The following is an 18,653-nucleotide window of genomic DNA, read 5'->3' as shown; positions in this document are numbered from 1 at the left end:
GTTTTGGCCGTGCTCAGGTGGGATGGATGCGAATAATATGTTATATTAGCTCACTCTTTTTTACGTCTAAATCATTAATCGCACCAAATTATTAGAATGTATTGATTTAAAAATACAAATAAAAATAAGCAGATGCAGGCCTGTTTTCATGACGTCACTCGTGCGCTACGTCCCCTGCAGGCTTTCTAGGACGCGTTCACCGTTCACGTGTCCTCGGAGTCGGAGCGAGCTCCAAGCATGCGGATTTCGAAGCTGCGGCTGGCCGCCTTCGTGGCGCTGTTGGCGGGGGCGTGCTGCTGCTGCTGCTCGCAGGCGGAGGTCATCGACGACGTGCTGGGGAGCCTCTCCAAGGGCGCCGCCTTCCTGGAGCGCCAGCACGAGCACATCAACCTGGACGGCGTGGTGGGCTTCCTCATGCTGCAGGGTGGGTGGTGGGGGCCCGGGGCCGCGTTTGTGCTTTGTGGCGCAGTTGCCGTCCAGCTGTAAACGGCCAACAGCTGCATGCTGCAATTACACTGGCTGGTTGACATAACCACTTTTGAATTAGCTTCACGTCAAATTTGTTGTCAGGAAAGCTGTTTTCTTGACAGTGTGGCCTTAGTTGTTGTTTTGGAAATATTACACAAGTGCACTTTCCTCCTGTAATATTGATTATTTTTTCTTCCCTCCTGTGTGTGTGTGTGTGTGTGTGTGTTGGGGGGGGGGGGGGGGTTACAAATTCTACATTTTTCTGCAGATATAACCTCAAATTATGACTTGTATTTTTCTCGCCCTATTACAACTTGGATTCCCATATAGTTATAACTTTATTCACGTAAAAACTGAAATTAAAATTACCACACAATTCTAGCATTTCCTGAAGATATACCGTAGATAATTTTCTCTCTTGAAATTTATACCTATTTTCTTTTATAATTGTGTCTTTTCTTTGTAAAATGTTGACTGTTTCTGTAGATCAAGCTATTATTTGTGTTGCAATACTGTACTGCAATGTTAACTCCACGTGTGTGAAATGTTTTCTGCTAATATTCTGACTTCAAGCCTCAATCTTTTTTGACGTAACATAATTTTGTCCATGGATAGGCCCAACTGTACAGCTTTATTAGGGGGGGGGGAAATCAATGTAAATTATAGTTTTTAATTTTGTGTAATTGGAGGTTTTGTTGTAAAATTCCAAATTTTGTAGAAATATTATAACTTTATTAAACACTTTCAGGCAATATTAGAAACGTTTTCCCTTCTAGGGTAATTGCAAGTTTTTCTTGGTAATTTTTGTGTTAGCCGAGCTGAAGGAGGCGGTGCGGACGTGGCCTCACTCGGACCCGATCAGCTGGGCTCAGAGGACGGCGGCTGTGGGTCTGGTCAAGCGTCTGGACCGCATCTTCGACAACGCCGTCGCCGCCTTGCGTCACAACGACCCCAAGTACTACCAAGGTAGCCATGTTAAAATTAGAATTCAATGTGAATGATACATTTTATTTTATTTCATTTTTGTCGTAAAACAGTAACATTATAGCTTTTTCTCTCAAAATTACGTTTTCTGGTAATGTTACAATTTCTTTTCATTCAACAATAATCAAAAGTAAATCTGTGCTCAGTGGGCATAGTTGGATATTGAGTGTATGCAGCTGTGATTGTCAAAGTGTGGCTCCCTCTTGTGGTACACCAATCAAACACTGAATGAAATATTCAACGTGTGTGTAAGGTTCCAGTGGTTTCAACTTAGTTAGTCAGTTAGTCCATTTGTTTCGTACAGTTCAGTTGTATTTACCTTTGAAGTACTATACATTGATTCAGGAACAATTTTGAATTGACAGTGTATTATAATTAGTATTGTCGCGATACTGGTATCGGCAGAGGCCCCGATAGTGCATTAAAACAGTGGTATCGGTGAGTACTAACAAGTAACATGCTAATACCATTAATTCTGACGCTAATATAGGACTTTGGATGCAGCATCTTGTGTCTTGCTCTTGCACGAAATTCACTAATGTGTGACATGTTCACTGCATGCCGAGCTAAGATATCCTATTGGCCCTTGAATGCTCTGAACCAATGGCAGGACAGCTTTTTCATGTTGAGAAAAAAACAACGTAGGTATTGGTATGGTATCGGCATCGGCCGATACTGCAAAGCTGGGTATCGGAATCGGTATCGGGGGCTAAAAAACGGTATCGGAACAACACTAATTATAATTGTTCAGCTTTTCCCTATATTTAACTCATTCACTGCCATTGGCAGCTATAGACTTTTAAAAAATCATTTTAACTATATCGATTAATTTAACAGTTTTTTTCCCCATTTTTGTTAACAAGAGTATGAAAACCTAGATTTTTTTGTACGTTTAGAACACATATAAAATTTGTGATTAATCGTGAGTTAACTAGTGAAGTCATGCGATTAATTACAATTACAAATTTGAATCGCCTGATGCCCCTAAATTTTAATAATCTTTTCTTTTAAACAAAAAAAACATATAATTTTAAAAAAAAAAATATTTTCTTTTTTCTTTTTTAAAATAAAAGATTATTAAAAATTAGGGGCGCCAGGCGATTACAATTTTTAATTGTAATTAATCGCATGACTTCACTTATTAACTCACAGTTAATCACAAATTTTATATCTGTTCTAATACAATAAAAAAAATCTAGGTTTTCATACTCTTGTTAACAAAAGTGGGAAAAAATGTTAAACTAATAGAAATAGTTCAAATGAATTTTTGACGTTTATAGCCGTCAATGGCAGTGAATGAGTTAAGCACAATGTTAATGTTGAACGTGTACATGTTACAGTGTCTGACAATAATATTAAATACAGTTTTTAGGAGTAAAATGTGCGCCTTATTTTTTCGATGAGCACTTGGTCCAGTGGTCCTACTTTGCAACTTTAGTTTAATGTTGGTATAGTACATACACAGCAAAATATTTTCGAGGCGGTATTGGTGTAAAAAGTAGGAGAAGCATTGTCAAATAAATTGCTCCAGGTGAGGCTTAAACTCACAACCTCGGCATGACTTTGCAGGTTACTGTCTTATAAGTACCGCGCGCTAACCGATTGCGCCACTAGAGCATGGGCACCATTCATTGTCATCTGGCTCTGAAGCTAAGGTTAAGGTCACGGCCGGGTCAACCCATAAAGATTGAATCAACAAGATCTATGTAAGTGTAGCACAGGTTCACTCTGTTGTGGTATTTGTCCTGAGATCTTTTGCACCTGCACTGTGTCCCGACTTTGCAGAGTTTGAGCCTCTTCTGTCGTGGACGTTCTGGCAGGTCAACCAGGAGCGCAGCAGCACCGACGCCAGCCTGGTGTACGCCGCCACCACCACCAGCGAGTGCTACGATGAGCAGCTCAGTGACAAGTGCCTCACGCTGCTCCTCGGAACCTGGTGGGGAAAGTCAACCCCGAAAATATTTACAATAATACGTTCTATGCAGCCCTACTAGTCTAAACATGGTATTGTGATTAATATTTATATTTTAATATTTCTAGATTATGAGTTGAGCATCAAAATCCACTAGTTTTTGCATGCATCTCAGTGGCGGCCATTTTGCCACTTACTGTCAACTGAAAATGACATCATAGTTGCTCCGGTCTCAGGTAACAACCGATCACAGCTCAGCTTCAGAAAAGAGGGGAGCAGTGATTGGTCGCTAACTGAGCAACTGTGATGTCATTTTCAGTTGCAGCAAGTGGCAAAATGGCCGCCCCCTCATTTAAGCCCATATTGGGGGCACGTACATCTTATTATTATTGTAAAGAAAGGTTTTGGGTTGACAAATACTTCTGTTTAAAAAAAAAGTTCTCATTCAAATTCTGTAGTCATGTGCAGTAAAAATAAAAAAAAGTAGACTCTGAAATGCACAAAAATATATATTTTTATAAAAAAATATTACTGTATCAGAAAAATACATATTCACATAAGATTACAAATGTATTCACAAATTATTATTTTTAATTCATTTTAGGAAACAAAAGGGGACGCCGTGCATAGTGACCAAGCCCTGCCGCGACACCATGACCCAATTTGGTTGTCCGCATTACTCGCTGTCACACCAGCTGCTCTACTTCATGATCGGGAAGATGGTGAGGATCGCTAGCAGACGGGAATTTGCACGTTGTTTGTCGAGAGGCTAACGTGTGCTTTGTGTGTGCACGCGTCAGAAAGGGTGCTCGAACCTACTGAAGGGCGACACGCGTTTGTCCCGCGCTAACATGACGGAGCGCAGCTACCAGAAGATCTTCTGCTCCAACATGATGAAAACCAACCAGGACATCATCGCCGATGGGCTCAGCCAGCAGACGGCAGACATCTTCATCGAGAACAGTCAGTGACAATTTCCTCGCCTTAAGAAAAATATGGACAAATGTTTTGGGACGCAGCTCTTGATTAGTTAATGAATCAACCAGATAAACAGAAGACGACTAGACAACATCAATTAATTTTGACCCACATATCAGCCAAAAACCTGCCTTGTTTATGCGTTGTCTCACAGTCCTCATTTGCGGACTGGCCGGCTTCTCTGACTTCTACAAAGCCGAATGGCTGCAGCACATCCTGCGGCTGCAGGACGCCGAGCTGGGCTGCTTCGGCCGCGACCGTAAGTCTGGAAATCATTATGTCCCTCAAAGCGGCAACTGTTGAAGATGTGGCAACTATATATATACGAGCACGTGAGCTGTTTTCCGGCTGTTGCGGTCAGGGAGCATCATCTCGCAGATGATCGGGGACGAGCTGTTGGAGCAACTGCAGCCCCATCACCGCGTCAAGAGGAGGGAGAAGATCCTTCCTGGTGGGTTCATTGTTAGTCACTGGCAGAGAAATGTTAGTAGCAGGAGCCATGTGGCGACACCTGTCCCAGTCAAGTCAGAGAGAAAATTGCTTTTGATTGCCAATAAAGTTTTTTTTTTTTTTAACAAAACAACTGATGCGGAGTTGCTGCTAGTCCAGCATCAAGTTTGCCATTTACAAATGCTACTGTTAAAAAAACAAAACAAAGAACACAACCAACAATGGCACCAGGTCATTGTGAAAGGGGTAGACCAAGAACAAGTTAACATGTTTAAAAAAAAAAAACAACTTGGAAAAATATGCAACCAGTCAAAAAAGTTAAGAAACAGCCCTGACTAAGTCTAAGAACAGTCGAAAAACAGTCAAGAGCCACGTAATTATTATTATTTTTTTAAATCACAGCAAAACAAGGGACACAAAGCAGTTAACAACCAGTCAAATAAGTAAAAAAATAAAAATAAAAAGCAGTTAAGAACCATGTCAGAAACAAGGGGAAAGTAAACATCTTCTCAAGAACCAAATAGAAGTTAACAATCAGTCCAGCTGACCCAGTCAAAGAAGAGACGAGAACCAGTTAAGAACCACGTCCACCCAAAAAAAGTAGAGCCAAGAACCATGCTGACTTGTTTTTGAAGTGGGTCTTGACTTTGACGTTTTTGGTTTTCAATGAATCTTGACAATGCAGTTCTAGGTCTTGGCTTATTCTTGATATGGTTCTTAATTTTTTTTTTTATTGGCATGGTTCTTGACCTGTTTCTCAACTCATTCACTGCCATTGACGGCAATAGACGTCAAAAATGAATTTGAACTATTTCTATTACTTTCAAAAAATAGAATTTTTATATTGTACATTTAGAACAGATATAAAATTTGTGATTAATCATGAGCCAACTATTGAAGTCATGTGATTAATTACAATTAAAAATTTTAATCGTTTGACACTCCTAATTTTTAATAATCTTTTTTACCAATACTTAAGTCGCGATTAATCACACATTTTATATCTGTTCTAAATGTACAATAAAAAAAATTCTAGGTTTTTATACTTTTTTAACAAAAGTGGAAAAAAATGTGAAACTAATAGAAATTGTTCAAATTAATTTTTGACATCTATAGCCGTCAATGGCAGTGAATGAGTTAACTTGTTCTTGAGTGTTCTCTAACATAGTTGTTGACTTCTTATTGACTTTTTTGAACGATTCTTGAGTTGTTTTTTACACTGTAGTTCTTGATTTGTTCTTTACTATTTTTCGACTGGTTCCTCACTTGTTAAGATGTGTGTGTGTACATAACATTTGTTGACTTTTTGTGACATCGCGTTGCCATCCATCGTATCCCATCCTATATCTTTGTTGTCCCAAGATGGCTGCTCTAGTCACATGACGGCAGTGGCGGTGGGGGCCCTGGGAGGATATTTAAACTTCTACCTGACGGAGCAGGACATAACCAAGAGGCCCCTTTCCTGATCCACATCCATCCCACGGGGCACCCAAAATGGAAACTTTCTTTCCTGCCTGGCTGCTTTTCCTTTCTTTCTTTTTTTTAATTTTTTTTTTAAAATCTTGGGACTATTACTTCATAAGGAGGACAATAGATATATTTTAGGCAGAGAAAGTCACTCAGAGCGTAGACCTCCACCAAGGCCTTTTTCATCATTACAGTAGCCCAATATTTTACTGTATGTGTTCTTTGTGGACCGTCCTGCTAACATACAAATGACATAAATAACAATCTATTTGGACGCACCAAGAGAAGCTGCCTGTATATATAATATATATATATAATATATATATAGAATGTGTATGAAGTATTATACAGTTTATTGAAGTATTTAAGGCTTTTTGTATGCATGAAGCATATGTGTATGTCGAACAAAACTCTCCATCCCAAATAAAAGGAAATGGTCCACTTATAGAGTCAGTGGTTGTTGTCTTTGGCCGTGTCATGGTCACTCATTCCAGCTGGTGACTTTATAGAAAAGGGCCTTGAGTAGCCGGGCCTCGTAGGTGACCGTGTTCTTGCCCATTTGGACCTGAAACTCCTCCAGCGGCTGTTCGATGATGGCGGGCACCTCCCTTCCGTACTCTGAGACCACAAAAAAAAAAACCATTTTGAATTGATACTAAGAGGGTTACATTTGATATTTTGATGTTCAGTTAGAAAATAAAAGTAATATTTTGACACAAATTTACAGCATATTGGTGATAAGGGAATGTCACCGTGACTGGTTCTTGACTTTGATTTTTGACTTGGACTTTGACAAAGTTTTAATTTCATTCTTGACTAACTGCTGTGATTCTTGACTTTGTTTCTGAAATATTTCTACTTTTACACGGTTCTTGACAAAATAGACTGAGGCTCAGCTAACACCAGCATGTTGTTACTGTTGTGCAGAAACTTCCTAATTCCAAATTTGGTCAATTTGACATTTTGCTCACAAATCAATGCTATAGGTCAGTCCCTATGTACAGTAGATCTGTTGTTTGTTTGTTTGTTGTTGTTGTTGTCGTCATTAGAATAGGATAGAATGACCTTATTATCATTGCACAAAGTACAACGAAATTGAAGTACGCAAAGTGCCAGCAATTAAAAAACATAAAACTAATAAATCAGGCAATTCAAAAATAATATAAATTCTTACAAATAAATATACGACACAAACACAGGACTTATGGTGAATTAAAATACACCGTGTTTGTTGCAGTCATTATTAATACAAATGATCAACCATTATAAAGTGTCTAATAAAAAAGCTTGAGAGAAATCTCCTAACTCCATTGGACACTGTGTGAGAAATTCCACCTCAAGTTTGAAAATTGGAATCAATAAACAAATGCGAGTAAAAATAGCTTAGTTAAACCTATTTGACTAGGCCTTCCATTTGTTTTATTTTTTAAAGATAGTGATCAAGTTTTGGTGCAGAAAGATTGCATACAGATTACATTTCATATGTGATTTTTGTTTTAATTCACTGAAAAATAATATTTTGGGAGTTATAAAGATTCCGCCCGACAGTGATGGTGTCTATCCAAATCTGATCCACAGTGGATATAGCCAAGTCGGTACTTAGCAATGTGTGTGCGCATTTGAGCGTCACCTTCACAGTTCTCCAAGAACTGAATGCACTCTTGGACCACCACCCCCTTCAACGTGATGATGTGCTTGGACATATCCTCCAGCAGGGACAGGAAACAGCGCTTAGCGTAGAACCACGTGTCCGTCCCCAACTACACAACACACACATACACATGCACACAGCACCAAGTTTAAAATATAAAGTTGGCCTAAATCCATTAATAACAAGCAATTACCTTCTTGTTGTAAGGCTCCAAACTCTTTATGAGCCGAGAGATGCCAAAGTCGTAGTTGCCCTTGGCACAGTATAATGTGCTAAAGATGAACAAAGAAAAAAAACATATTGTATATGTATACAAAAATATAGTGTTTCTATTCAGGATTATCGAGAAGTGCAAAAGTCACCCGATGACCAGGTTGACGATGCACAGGTGGAAGACTTTTTTGTCGGGGTCGTCGTAGGAAATCTGTTCCTCCTCTTTCTCGATCTTCCTCATCAGCTCCTCAGCCTGGAAGACATTATTAGTACGCCAGTCTTAAATAGTCACACTATTCAGCGAATGACAGTATGTGAAGACTCGTACTACTTAAGTTACCTCTTCATTCTGGCTGGTCATGATGTAGGACACACACAAGTTGGCCAGGACCACAGCGCTCACGTTCAAGATCTATATCAACAAACACATACATATTTATTAGCTTATTATCATTATCTGCAGAATATTTGGACTTTCAAACCACATTTTCGACATCACAAATCCATTCTTCACCAGTTTAAAGTGGTCGAAACTGGAGGACATAGCAAGCAGGGTATTTAAACAAGAAGATTGCCACATTGAAATTGTTTATGGAGTTATCACATTAAAATTTGCTGGCATTCTGCTCCTTATCACATAAATAATCACTCTGATTTACACGACAATGTACAGCTGGGAAGCCCCAGGGACGACCCAGGACATGCAGCCCCCACGACCGCAGCCTGGATAAGCGGCAGAAAATAAATGGATGGATCACAATGTACATCCATCCATCCATCTTCTTAACCACTTTTCCTCACAAGTGTCGCTGGAGCCTATCCCAGCTGGCTTCGGGCAGTAGGCGGGGTACACCCTGAACTGGTTGCCAGCCAATCGCAGGGCACACAGAGACAAACAACCATCCACATTCACAATCACACCTATGGACAATTTGGAGTGTTCAATTAACCTGCCATGCATGTCTTTGGAATGTGGGAGGAAACCGGAGTACCCGGAGAAAACCCACGCAAGCACGGGGAGAATATGCAAACTCCACCCAGGAAGGCCGAAGCCCGGACTCAATCTCACGTCCTCTGCATTGGGAGGCGGACGTGCTAACCAGTCAGTCACCGTGCCGCCCACAATGTACATAAAACTGTCAAAATATATCTATCTTGATGAATTACAATAAACTGATTTTTTTTTATTTACCTTTTATTTGTACTGTAATTAAAAAACAACTGATATAAAATAATCAAAAATAGTTTTTAAATTAAATTTCTGGATTTTGTTTGATTGTGAACTCGGGAATTTTGTTTAATTTCATTTTTTTTCCTAAAAGGTTTTGATTTTGAAGAGTATTTTTCTAAAATTCAGTTTAATTTAAATGTTTTTTTGTTTGTTTTCTTTTCCATGGATGCTGTAATTGAATCTAATTCATAATTTCTTAAAAATCTATGTCAAGTGTGTACATAGACTCTTCTTATATTCTGCTCATGTTTTTATTATGACATTTATATTTTTACTTAAGTCGTCTTGAATTCCATTAAACTGGAAATGAACTAAAACTTTTCCCACATGTTCATAAAGACAAATGTCCTCAATTTGACAGTTGTTTGAAATGACACAAAGAGGAAGTGCAAATACGCATAACGATTCATTTCGTCATTTTGACCGCATCTACAAAGCAGCACTGCAAACATAAAAAAAAGAAGAGTTTCACACATAGAAAAAAGTCACAGCAAAGTTGCTTTCTCTTATTTTTACCGGCGGTTTGCACGTGCACAGGCAGTCCTGCACGCTACACTGCTCCACCTGCGCACAAAGGCCAACTATCAGCTTGACCTCACCACCCTTTTTAACAACAAGCTTTGCGCACATGCTCGACCCGCCTGGTGGCTTGACTCACGTTGTTGTAGTGCTTCTTGACGATGGGCTCGTAGAAGCTGGTGGCCTCCTTGTACTTGTTCTGCATGAAGAGCACGTGGGCAACGTTCAGCTTCCACGTGTCGTCCTCATTGCACACCTCCATGGACTTGTGGAAGATCTTCTCCACCATGGCAAAGTTCTCCCGGTTCCAGTAGATTTTGGCCTGGGCCATCAGGGCCACAATGTACCTGTGGGGAAGAAGAACACGAGAAGGTTAGAGATTGAGATGGACACATTCGATGCAAGATAGAACAACAACTCGATATATTCCACAGTCATGTGTGTGTGTGTGTGTGTGTGTGTGTTGTGTGTGTGTTCTCACTTCTCCTGCATGGAGTCGTACTCTTGGAGGGCTTTCTTCTGCCCGTCATCATCTCGAGCCGTCTTGGCCTCCTGCAGCTGCAAACATTCAGCAAACACAACCAAATTAGTCTCATTTGTATGCAGACACAAAAAAAATTTGAGAAATAGACATGTAAAGTAAATTGCATTGTGCACTCCAGGAGGGATTCTTTTTGTGTATTTAGTTCCACATAGGGATGTTTGACAAAACTTTTTCCCAGTACGAGTATTCAACTCGTGAGACGTCACCAATACCAAGACCAAGTACTGAAATTTCCCCCAAACACCAAAGACCCATCCCAATATAGCATTTTTCCTTAAAGCCGTTATATCGAACTATCTTTATAATAGCCTTTTTATGTGCAGTTTCATTTTTCGTCAATAGGTGGCAGTAGTGATTCGAAATTGAATATTCTACGTCAGGCTTCACCAGCGGCCTGGTGGTAAGAGTCACACCAAAGACTATAAAAATGGCACCCATTTGCCTCCCTGCTTGAGACTCAGCATTAAGGGTTGGAATTGGGGGGTTAGATCACCAACTGATTTCCGAGCGCGGCTCCTGCTGCTGCTCACCGCTTCCTCAGGGGATGGTTCAAATGCGGAGAAAGAATTTTGCCCCACTTAGGTGGGTGTGACAATCAGTGGTACTTTAACTTTAACTACCACACCTGATAACGATCCTGATCTTTAGTATCAGGTGTGTTGGTAGGCGGAAACATCTCAAACCTGCAGAACCCTGGTGCATATTCAGTAGCTTTAAATTCGCATAAATTAATGGCAATTTTCGACTCTTCTAATTTCTAGTTCCTAATCGTAAAACAGCCACAAGAGGACAGCCGATACCATCATTGCAAGTACCGATACCTTGAAATAAGGGCAGGTATCGGCCCAGCAGGGTTCCTACAGGTTTCTGCAAGTTGAATTTAAACCTTTTTTTAAACCTTTTTAAGACTGTTTAAAAAAAAAAACGTTATCACAGCTTTATTGGCACTGAAAACAAAATTTGTGAATGTGCGTTAAATTGTTTCTCGAATGTGTTCTAGTGGAATGTGTGCAGGATGTAAGAATGCACACCACCGCAGTGCAGACACGGACCACAGACAATATTGCAACAACGTTGCATACCACATGCAAATGCCCGTAGCGATACCTGGTACTGGTACTCGCCCATCCCAAGTTCCACATGCATGACGAGCTCATAGATTTACCGCTAATTGAATTTCAGAGAAAATTAAGAAGACGATCTTCAGCCTTCACCAGGCGCTGAACCTGCTGCAGATTCCTGGTGTGAGACCATTATGTTTCAACCTTGAACATATCTTTATATTTTTTTGTAATAGTTGAGGATAGTAAATCTGGTGGTGACTTCTTGAACTACATGCATGCACGTTTGTTCTTCTGATTTCGAAGAATGGCTACCCCTGCGTTTAGCTGACTACAGCAATTACGACAAAACGGAGGCAGGTAAGGTGTTTTAATGGGGCACGATGGAATAAAGAAAGTAGAGGTAGACAACCTGCTTAGCCAGCTTGCGCAGCTTCTCCGTCATTTTGCCGATCATGTCATCAAACTTTCTGAACGCCTAAAAACACAAAAATAAATGTTTTAATGATGTAGCAATATCAATAATGACAAAAATGCACCTGACTTGTTATTTTGTACCTCTTCTGGTGCCGTCTGGCAAGTCAGCAAGGCATCGAGAAACTCGTACTCGTACTAACAAACAAGCAAAAACATTTAAGTTGCAGTTTGTGGACAATCTTTACAAAAAAACAGAAGACAAAAAGAGCTCACTGGAGAGAGCAATTTGTAGGTGAGGTGTGCGTTTTCTGCCAGGACGTCGGCTGCCAGATCAAAATACTGTCAAGAAATGAGAGCAAAATGACACCCAACAATACTTGAAAAAGCTGAACTCCTGTGACATGGCGTGAAAATTCAATACCTCATGTTTGCAGTAGAGCAGCAGCAGGTTCCCGAAGGTGACGGGTGGGAAGGACGGCTGCTGAAGCAGGAAGGCCAACTTCTCAAAGCCCTGCGAGGGCTTGCTGTCCATGTTGAGCAGGGCCTGGTTGTGCAGCGTCACCGTGTCCAGCTCCTGCGTGCAACATATTCTCATGTTTGCGCTCATTTGTGTTAAACGTCTGGATCATTTCGTATATAGCACGACAATAAGTGCTCATGCACATTTTTCGCTCTGTAGTTTATTTCTTGTGTAGTTTATTGATTTCTATTGTTCACGTTGGCAATTATCATAACTACACAGACTGAGATATTGTTTGTATATTGCATTTGCATACATGACCAAGAGTAAAGTGGACTTTTTAAAATGTATTATTCTGTGAATCATCAAATGGGATTTTTTTTCTAGTATTAACCAGTTATTAACAATTGCATGACACATCATGATTACAATTTACGTTGTTGCAGTCAGCATGACTTTTGTAACAAATGCCACTAGATGTTTTCCCAACAAGAGAATCGGGACGGAGGACAGCCACGGCAGACAGACACACACACAAATATACACACAGACACACACTCGGCTACCTCCTCTGTTCTCGGCGGCATGTCCGTCAAAGCCTCCTGAGCTCCTTTCACTGCAAAAGAATATTTAAATAATCACTCCATCTCTAATTCACATTGCAATTACACAAAATGGATGCGGATATTAAAATATTTTTGCATGTTAACTCATTCCCTGCTATAAATTCATTAAAAAAAAAGATTATTAAAAATTTGGGGCTTCAGGTGGTTAAATTTTTTTATTGTAATTAATCGCATGACTTTACTAGTTAACTCACGATTTATCACAAATGTTATATCTATTCTAAATTTACAATTAAAACGGGTTTTTTTTTACTTTTGTTAACAAAAAGTGAGATAAAAATAATAGAAATAGTTCAAATGAATTTTTGACGTTTATAGCCGTCAATGGCAGTGAATGAGTTAAAAAGGTGCAATAAAGCTGCTCCAAACAGAAGTGAAAGGCTATTGTGGATGCAACAATGGCTTCCAGCTGTCAATCAAAGCTATAGTTGGTCATGTTTGTGCACTGTATGTGTTTGCTGATGTGCAGTTTGTTGTCTCTTACGGTTCCTCAGCTGGTACTCGATGGCAGCCTTGAGGTTGAAGGCCTCCACCAAGGCGGTCTGATGCAGCACCAGCGTGTTGCCCACGCTGCGCACGTCGATGCCCTCCGTCGTCAGGCCCACGCTCAGCTCTGCCGCAGGGACGAGACGCACAGGAAAGGTTATCTTAACTTTTTGAGAGACCTATAATGTTAACGTCAATTAAACAAAGCTACAATGTATACCCCTAAATGCCATAGGAAGTAAAGCGTTATAAATTTTTGCTTAAAAATAATGTCCTTAAGTAATGGTAAAAATGTTGGGTTTTTTTTTGTGTGTGTGTGTGTGGGGGGGGGGGGGGGGGGGTAATGTTACAAGAATCCAGGAAAAAGTTGTGATCTTTACAAGAAAATAATTTTTTTTCAGGATTTAAAAAAAAAAAGAGGCAAACTTATAAGATAGTCATATTTAACAGTCTTTTTTATTTATTTTGATAAAGTAGTAATATTATGATTTTAAAGTTAAAGTTTAATGAAAGTAGAAAGCCATATTTTAAATTATGAATGTATTATTGTAATATAGACAGTATATGTTTTGGAAAATACCTCTTTATTCTCTAAAACATAGTGACGGGTCGATGAAGCATCATGAAGCGTGTTGACACAATGACGCACTGTGTTGATACTGTGTCACTGAATACTGATACTTGCTGTACCTTAAATATCGCTAAGGTAACTGAGGTGACTTTTTTTTATTCTTTCTCTTAGAAACTTTATTCAAACAAACATTAAACAGTATACAAAGTATGGGGAAAAAAATAGAAACATTGTATACAATGCAAACAAATCGAACACAGAACACGTCAGGGAGGTAAAAAAAAATCTAAAGAAGCTAAACAAAATAAAATCAACAATATAACAAAAAGAAAAAAAAAGATAGCACAAAGTCACATCAATAAATGAAAAAGTTTACAGTAATATGTTTTCACAGCTTTTGGATACATACAAGTAGATAATGATGAAAAATAACTTTTAATGCATACAAAAAAAACTCAATGAAGGATGGTTTCTTATGCATAAATTTGGACCTATGAATGTAAAATTGTGTTAGAATAATAATAAGGTTTATCAAATAAAATTGTGCATTGGCAGTCTTATCATATTCAAATACACCAAAGGTAACCAAGGTGACAGACTCAACTGACACAAATTTGACTTCAATTAAATAAGTCTTTGTATTTCCTACTGTATTCATTTCTTCATTTAAATTGAAAATGTTTGGATGGGTAGATAGCGTCAATAAATAGTGTGAACGTGTCCATTTGAAAATCTGAGTGAAAAACATATGAGGACTCATAACTGAGAATTGTCTAATCCAATGCATGTTTGGTTTCAAAAATGAAACACCCGGTGCAAAAATTTAGCGTTAATAAAGTGCATAGATGGAGTTTACAATGTTGTAATCGGGGCTCGAACCTAAACCTCAACACACACAAGCAACTTACTCCGCTCATGTAGTCTCTTTAACCATTGAGCTAAATGGTCACAGTACTTACCTTAGAGAATCACTTCCTATAATGTAAGGAAAGTGAAACTGAATTGATATGAGATCCAAATGGTCAATCAAAAGATTTTACTGTGATTTGATTCTAGCGTGTAGGAAAGTCCTTTCTCTTTTCCTTTCGGAATCCCTATCACACTGACTTGCAAGGAATTATGTGAGCCTCAAAAGATGTGCGAATCATTAGAGACGCAACCCACAGACAGATGCGCTTCGGCACTCCCTTATAAAGCTCGACACCTTGTAACAGGTAGCGATGAGTGACACAGCGGCTGTGTCGGTCACGTGGTTTTCACAAAGCGCTACACGCACCGACACGGGGGTTCCTCTACCAACTTGACACACGCATCGATGCATTGGTGTTGCCGGACCCATCACTACTAGAGCATAATAATAATAATACTTAATTCTTGTTATATTATCGTTTTTCTAATAAAAATAAATAAATAAAAAATAAAAAATAAAAAATAAAAAATAAAAAAATAAAAATATATAAAAAAAAATACTTATTTAGCTTTTGATTGGCCAAAATTTTAAGGTAGGGAGGAGTCACTGTTTTTCCATATTTTTTATTGGCGCACTGTACAGTATGCCACTTTCCTGAATGATTAAACAAAATAATTTATTGCTAATGATTTTGCAGCACATCCAAGCAAACCCCAGTTTTTGAGAACCACTGCCTTACAAAACTGGATATGAGCTATGAACTGTGAACAGAAAAACTACACGCAGCATTAGGGGTGGCAATCTTTGAATGTCTCACGATTTGATTCAATTCTGATTTTTGGGTCTGCGAATCGATTAAAAAATATTTTTGATTCAAAATGATTTGATTGACAACGATTTTTGCTTCAATCTATAGATGTGCAAGAAATTGTAATGATCTACTCTAGTCTGACTCGCTAATGCTAATTAGCGCGCTACTCGCGGCACTTTTATCACTCAAAAGAACGGCTCCACACTGCAAAAAAACAACTTTTATTAGAATAACTTGATCGTGACTTTTTCCTTCTACTAATGTGGCTACAACTTAACAGTGTATTAGACCGCGTGGAACCACACTGCCCCTAAGTGGCCAAAGCGGGTACAACATGAACAGCGCTCCCAATAAAGGCACACACAGACAAAGGCAAGACAGTATAAAATAATTTAAATAAAATCGATTTGGGGACATTTAAAATTGATTCTGAATCGTACTAAATGAGAATCTATTTTTTGGCACACCCCTACTCAGCATGATTTTTTTTTTGTAATGTAACGTACAGCTCTTAACAATTGGACGTTGATGTGGTTCTACTGTTATAACAAGGCCATAAACTTATGGCTCTTGATAAAAGTTTGAAACCGCAGTTCTGATCAGATACATCGCTGCAGGCTTACCTGGATGTTCCCGGATGCCTCGCTCGATGATCTCGCCGATGTATTTGAGGGCCTGTGCGTAGTTGCTGAGCCTGTAGTAGCACAGTGCAATGTTGTACGATAACGCTGGCACAGAGAACAAAAAACGTGAATTAAGATACTTTTTTTTTTTTTAATAACAGTGATTTATGATTTGAGTACACTTACCAGGCACGTATCCCAGCACCTGCATGGCTGACGTGAACTTCTTGCAGGCGTCCTCGTATTTGGCATCCTGGTAAAGCAGGCAGCCCATGTTGTACACGTAGTCTGTGTCCTCCGGGGGAAGTTGCTCCACCAGAGACTGCACACATACGCATCAGTCAGCAATAGTATCTATGAGTCAGAAATATTGTCAACAGCAGTGAGGTTTAGGTTACCTTTGCAGCAGAGTAATTCTCCTCAAAATATTTGATGGAGGCTTGCAGTTTGACCATCTGTGAGAAGAAAGAGGAAGACTGACCATTTTGAAAAAACACTTTGAATGGGCAGCTGTGTTGTTTTTTCCTCCTATTTGATGTATTCATTAGACACCAAGTTTATCATTGTGAGGATTGTCGAAGAAGTGAGCAGACCTTAGTGTGGCTGTTTGGAGTGTCCAGGGCGAAAGAGGCCAAGGTGGCCTCGGCGTAGGCGCCCGCCTTGTACAGGCTCTGGGCGTAGTACACCCGGTACTCCTCCACTTCGGGGTGCAGCTGCGTGAGCTGCTCATAGCACTCGGCCGCGCCACTGAAGTCCTGGATATGGTAGTAGCAGAAGCCCAGCAGGGAAAGCGCTGCCCGGGACTGGGGGGAAACACGAACACAAAAACTATTTTCATAATTTTGAGGATTATTAAACCAATTTTCTATACCACATGTCGTTATTAGGGTTGCATGAGGCACATCTTATCCCAGAATACTTTTGGGCCGGAGACTGGATACACCCTGGACTGCACCAACAATCACACCTATGAATAATTTTGAATCTACAATGTCCCAAACATGCATGTTTTTAGAATATATGAGGAAATTGAAATAATCCACAAAAGCGGGAGAACGCACCTCCACATGGGAAGGCTGGCAACCAGATTTGAACCCAAAACCTCTTAATCTAGAAGCAAGCATGCTTGCTAACCACTAATCCATTTTTTTAATTTTATTTACTATTTTCATTTTGGTTTAATGTTCTAGTCTAACAACAAAGACTTTCATTGGAGTGTGCTCATTTTTTCCTCCAATATTTGAAGCTGTGGGGATGATGAGTCGTCCTCATGATCAAACACTTACCCGAGTGTGCTTTTGAAGTTGGCTGTTGAGGATGTGAATTGCCTCAACATACTGACTCTCCTTAATCTAAAAGAAAATCAACATTGATCGTGTTAACTATCGAGGCTACACATAAAACAACATATTTATTATTAAACGGCAAACGGTCTTGAGCTGACCGACAAATCTCACTTTGTAAAATTTCATGTATTCGTGAGCAAGGTTAGAAGTGCACCGTCGCTCACGAACAAGAAAATGTCACATAATTCAATAGATTTTTTTTAAAAGTTTGAACGACGTGTAGTAATGTCAAGATACCAAGCTAAGTAAGCTAAACACATACTTGACTACCCCGTCATAAGTTTCGTATTCTTACCAGTTTATAGATTGTAGCAGTGTACTCTCCGTCTTTTATAGTCATCATGATGCCAAAGTGTAATTTGCACGGCTCTAAATGAGCAAAAATCGACTAAATCCACACACAAAAAGCAACGCTAACTAGCTAGTTTGCTAGCAGCCGTGAACGCTCAGCGCAAGCGGACTTGTGTTGCCTAGCAACCTCACAGACCGGAAGTTAGACATTTGACGGACTTCTATGTTAGCCAATCATCTTTGAAGATGCAGGAGTCGTTGTTTTAAATTATCTGTTATTTACATAAATAATTATAGACAGAAATTCGCGTGGTTTATTGTCAATAATGAAAACAGCAAAAATAAATGGTGGAAAAAATAAAAATAGTTCTGCTGTTTTTAATAAAGAGCCAAATCAATTGTGCCTAACAATATCTATCTATCTATCTATCTATCTATCTATCTATCTATCTATCTATCTATCTATCTATCTATCTATCTATCTATCTATCTATCTATCTATCTATCTATCTATCTATCTATCTATCTTTCTATATTAGTGCTGTCAAAGTTAAAGCGTTAACTGGTTTATTAATAAAAACATTTTCGCATTAATCATGAATTAACACAGAATAATTGCATTATTACTTTTTAC

At 39.2% G+C, this 18,653-nt stretch overlaps 2 protein-coding genes and 1 non-coding gene across 4 annotated transcripts; 1 reads left to right on the top strand and 2 right to left on the bottom strand.

Moving 5' to 3' along the window:
• The first annotated feature begins 170 nt into the window (after nucleotides 1-170).
• Nucleotides 171-6,706, top strand: c2h16orf89 (chromosome 2 C16orf89 homolog). Its single transcript, XM_077556262.1, has 8 exons — nucleotides 171-424; nucleotides 1,282-1,434; nucleotides 3,238-3,388; nucleotides 3,969-4,086; nucleotides 4,165-4,327; nucleotides 4,497-4,601; nucleotides 4,704-4,793; nucleotides 6,155-6,706. Exons 1-8 carry the CDS (start codon nucleotides 238-240, stop codon nucleotides 6,256-6,258), a joined length of 1,071 nt encoding a protein of 356 aa, XP_077412388.1. The 5' UTR covers nucleotides 171-237; the 3' UTR covers nucleotides 6,259-6,706.
• Nucleotides 2,976-3,069, bottom strand: trnai-uau (transfer RNA isoleucine (anticodon UAU)). The gene is made up of 2 exons: nucleotides 3,032-3,069; nucleotides 2,976-3,011 (listed from the first exon to the last, which is right to left on the bottom strand). It is a non-coding gene; the product is annotated as a tRNA-Ile (tRNA).
• On the bottom strand, nucleotides 5,155-18,191 carry ift70 (intraflagellar transport 70). 2 transcript variants are annotated; one of them, XM_077556255.1, is made up of 20 exons: nucleotides 18,024-18,191; nucleotides 17,669-17,734; nucleotides 16,976-17,185; nucleotides 16,781-16,837; nucleotides 16,569-16,704; nucleotides 16,383-16,487; nucleotides 13,466-13,594; nucleotides 12,922-12,971; nucleotides 12,317-12,469; nucleotides 12,169-12,234; nucleotides 12,037-12,090; nucleotides 11,891-11,956; nucleotides 10,355-10,431; nucleotides 10,013-10,220; nucleotides 9,871-9,918; nucleotides 8,464-8,535; nucleotides 8,273-8,376; nucleotides 8,104-8,182; nucleotides 7,890-8,019; nucleotides 5,155-6,877 (listed from the first exon to the last, which is right to left on the bottom strand). In XM_077556255.1, the coding sequence occupies exons 1-20, from the start codon at nucleotides 18,069-18,071 to the stop codon at nucleotides 6,741-6,743; spliced, it is 1,995 nt and encodes a 664-aa protein (XP_077412381.1). In that variant the 5' UTR covers nucleotides 18,072-18,191; the 3' UTR covers nucleotides 5,155-6,740. The 2 variants fall into 2 exon arrangements, with proteins under 2 accessions (XP_077412381.1, XP_077412382.1); XM_077556256.1 differs by lacking the exon at nucleotides 9,871-9,918.
• Between the last annotated feature and the right edge of the window lie 462 nt (nucleotides 18,192-18,653).

The sequence above is a fragment of the Vanacampus margaritifer genome, chromosome 2 (genome assembly GCF_051991255.1).
Source record: "Vanacampus margaritifer isolate UIUO_Vmar chromosome 2, RoL_Vmar_1.0, whole genome shotgun sequence".
Classification (NCBI taxonomy): domain Eukaryota; kingdom Metazoa; phylum Chordata; class Actinopteri; order Syngnathiformes; family Syngnathidae; genus Vanacampus; species Vanacampus margaritifer.
The sequence above is the reverse complement of the archived record's forward strand: the minus strand, read 5'-3'. Positions and strand labels throughout refer to the sequence as shown.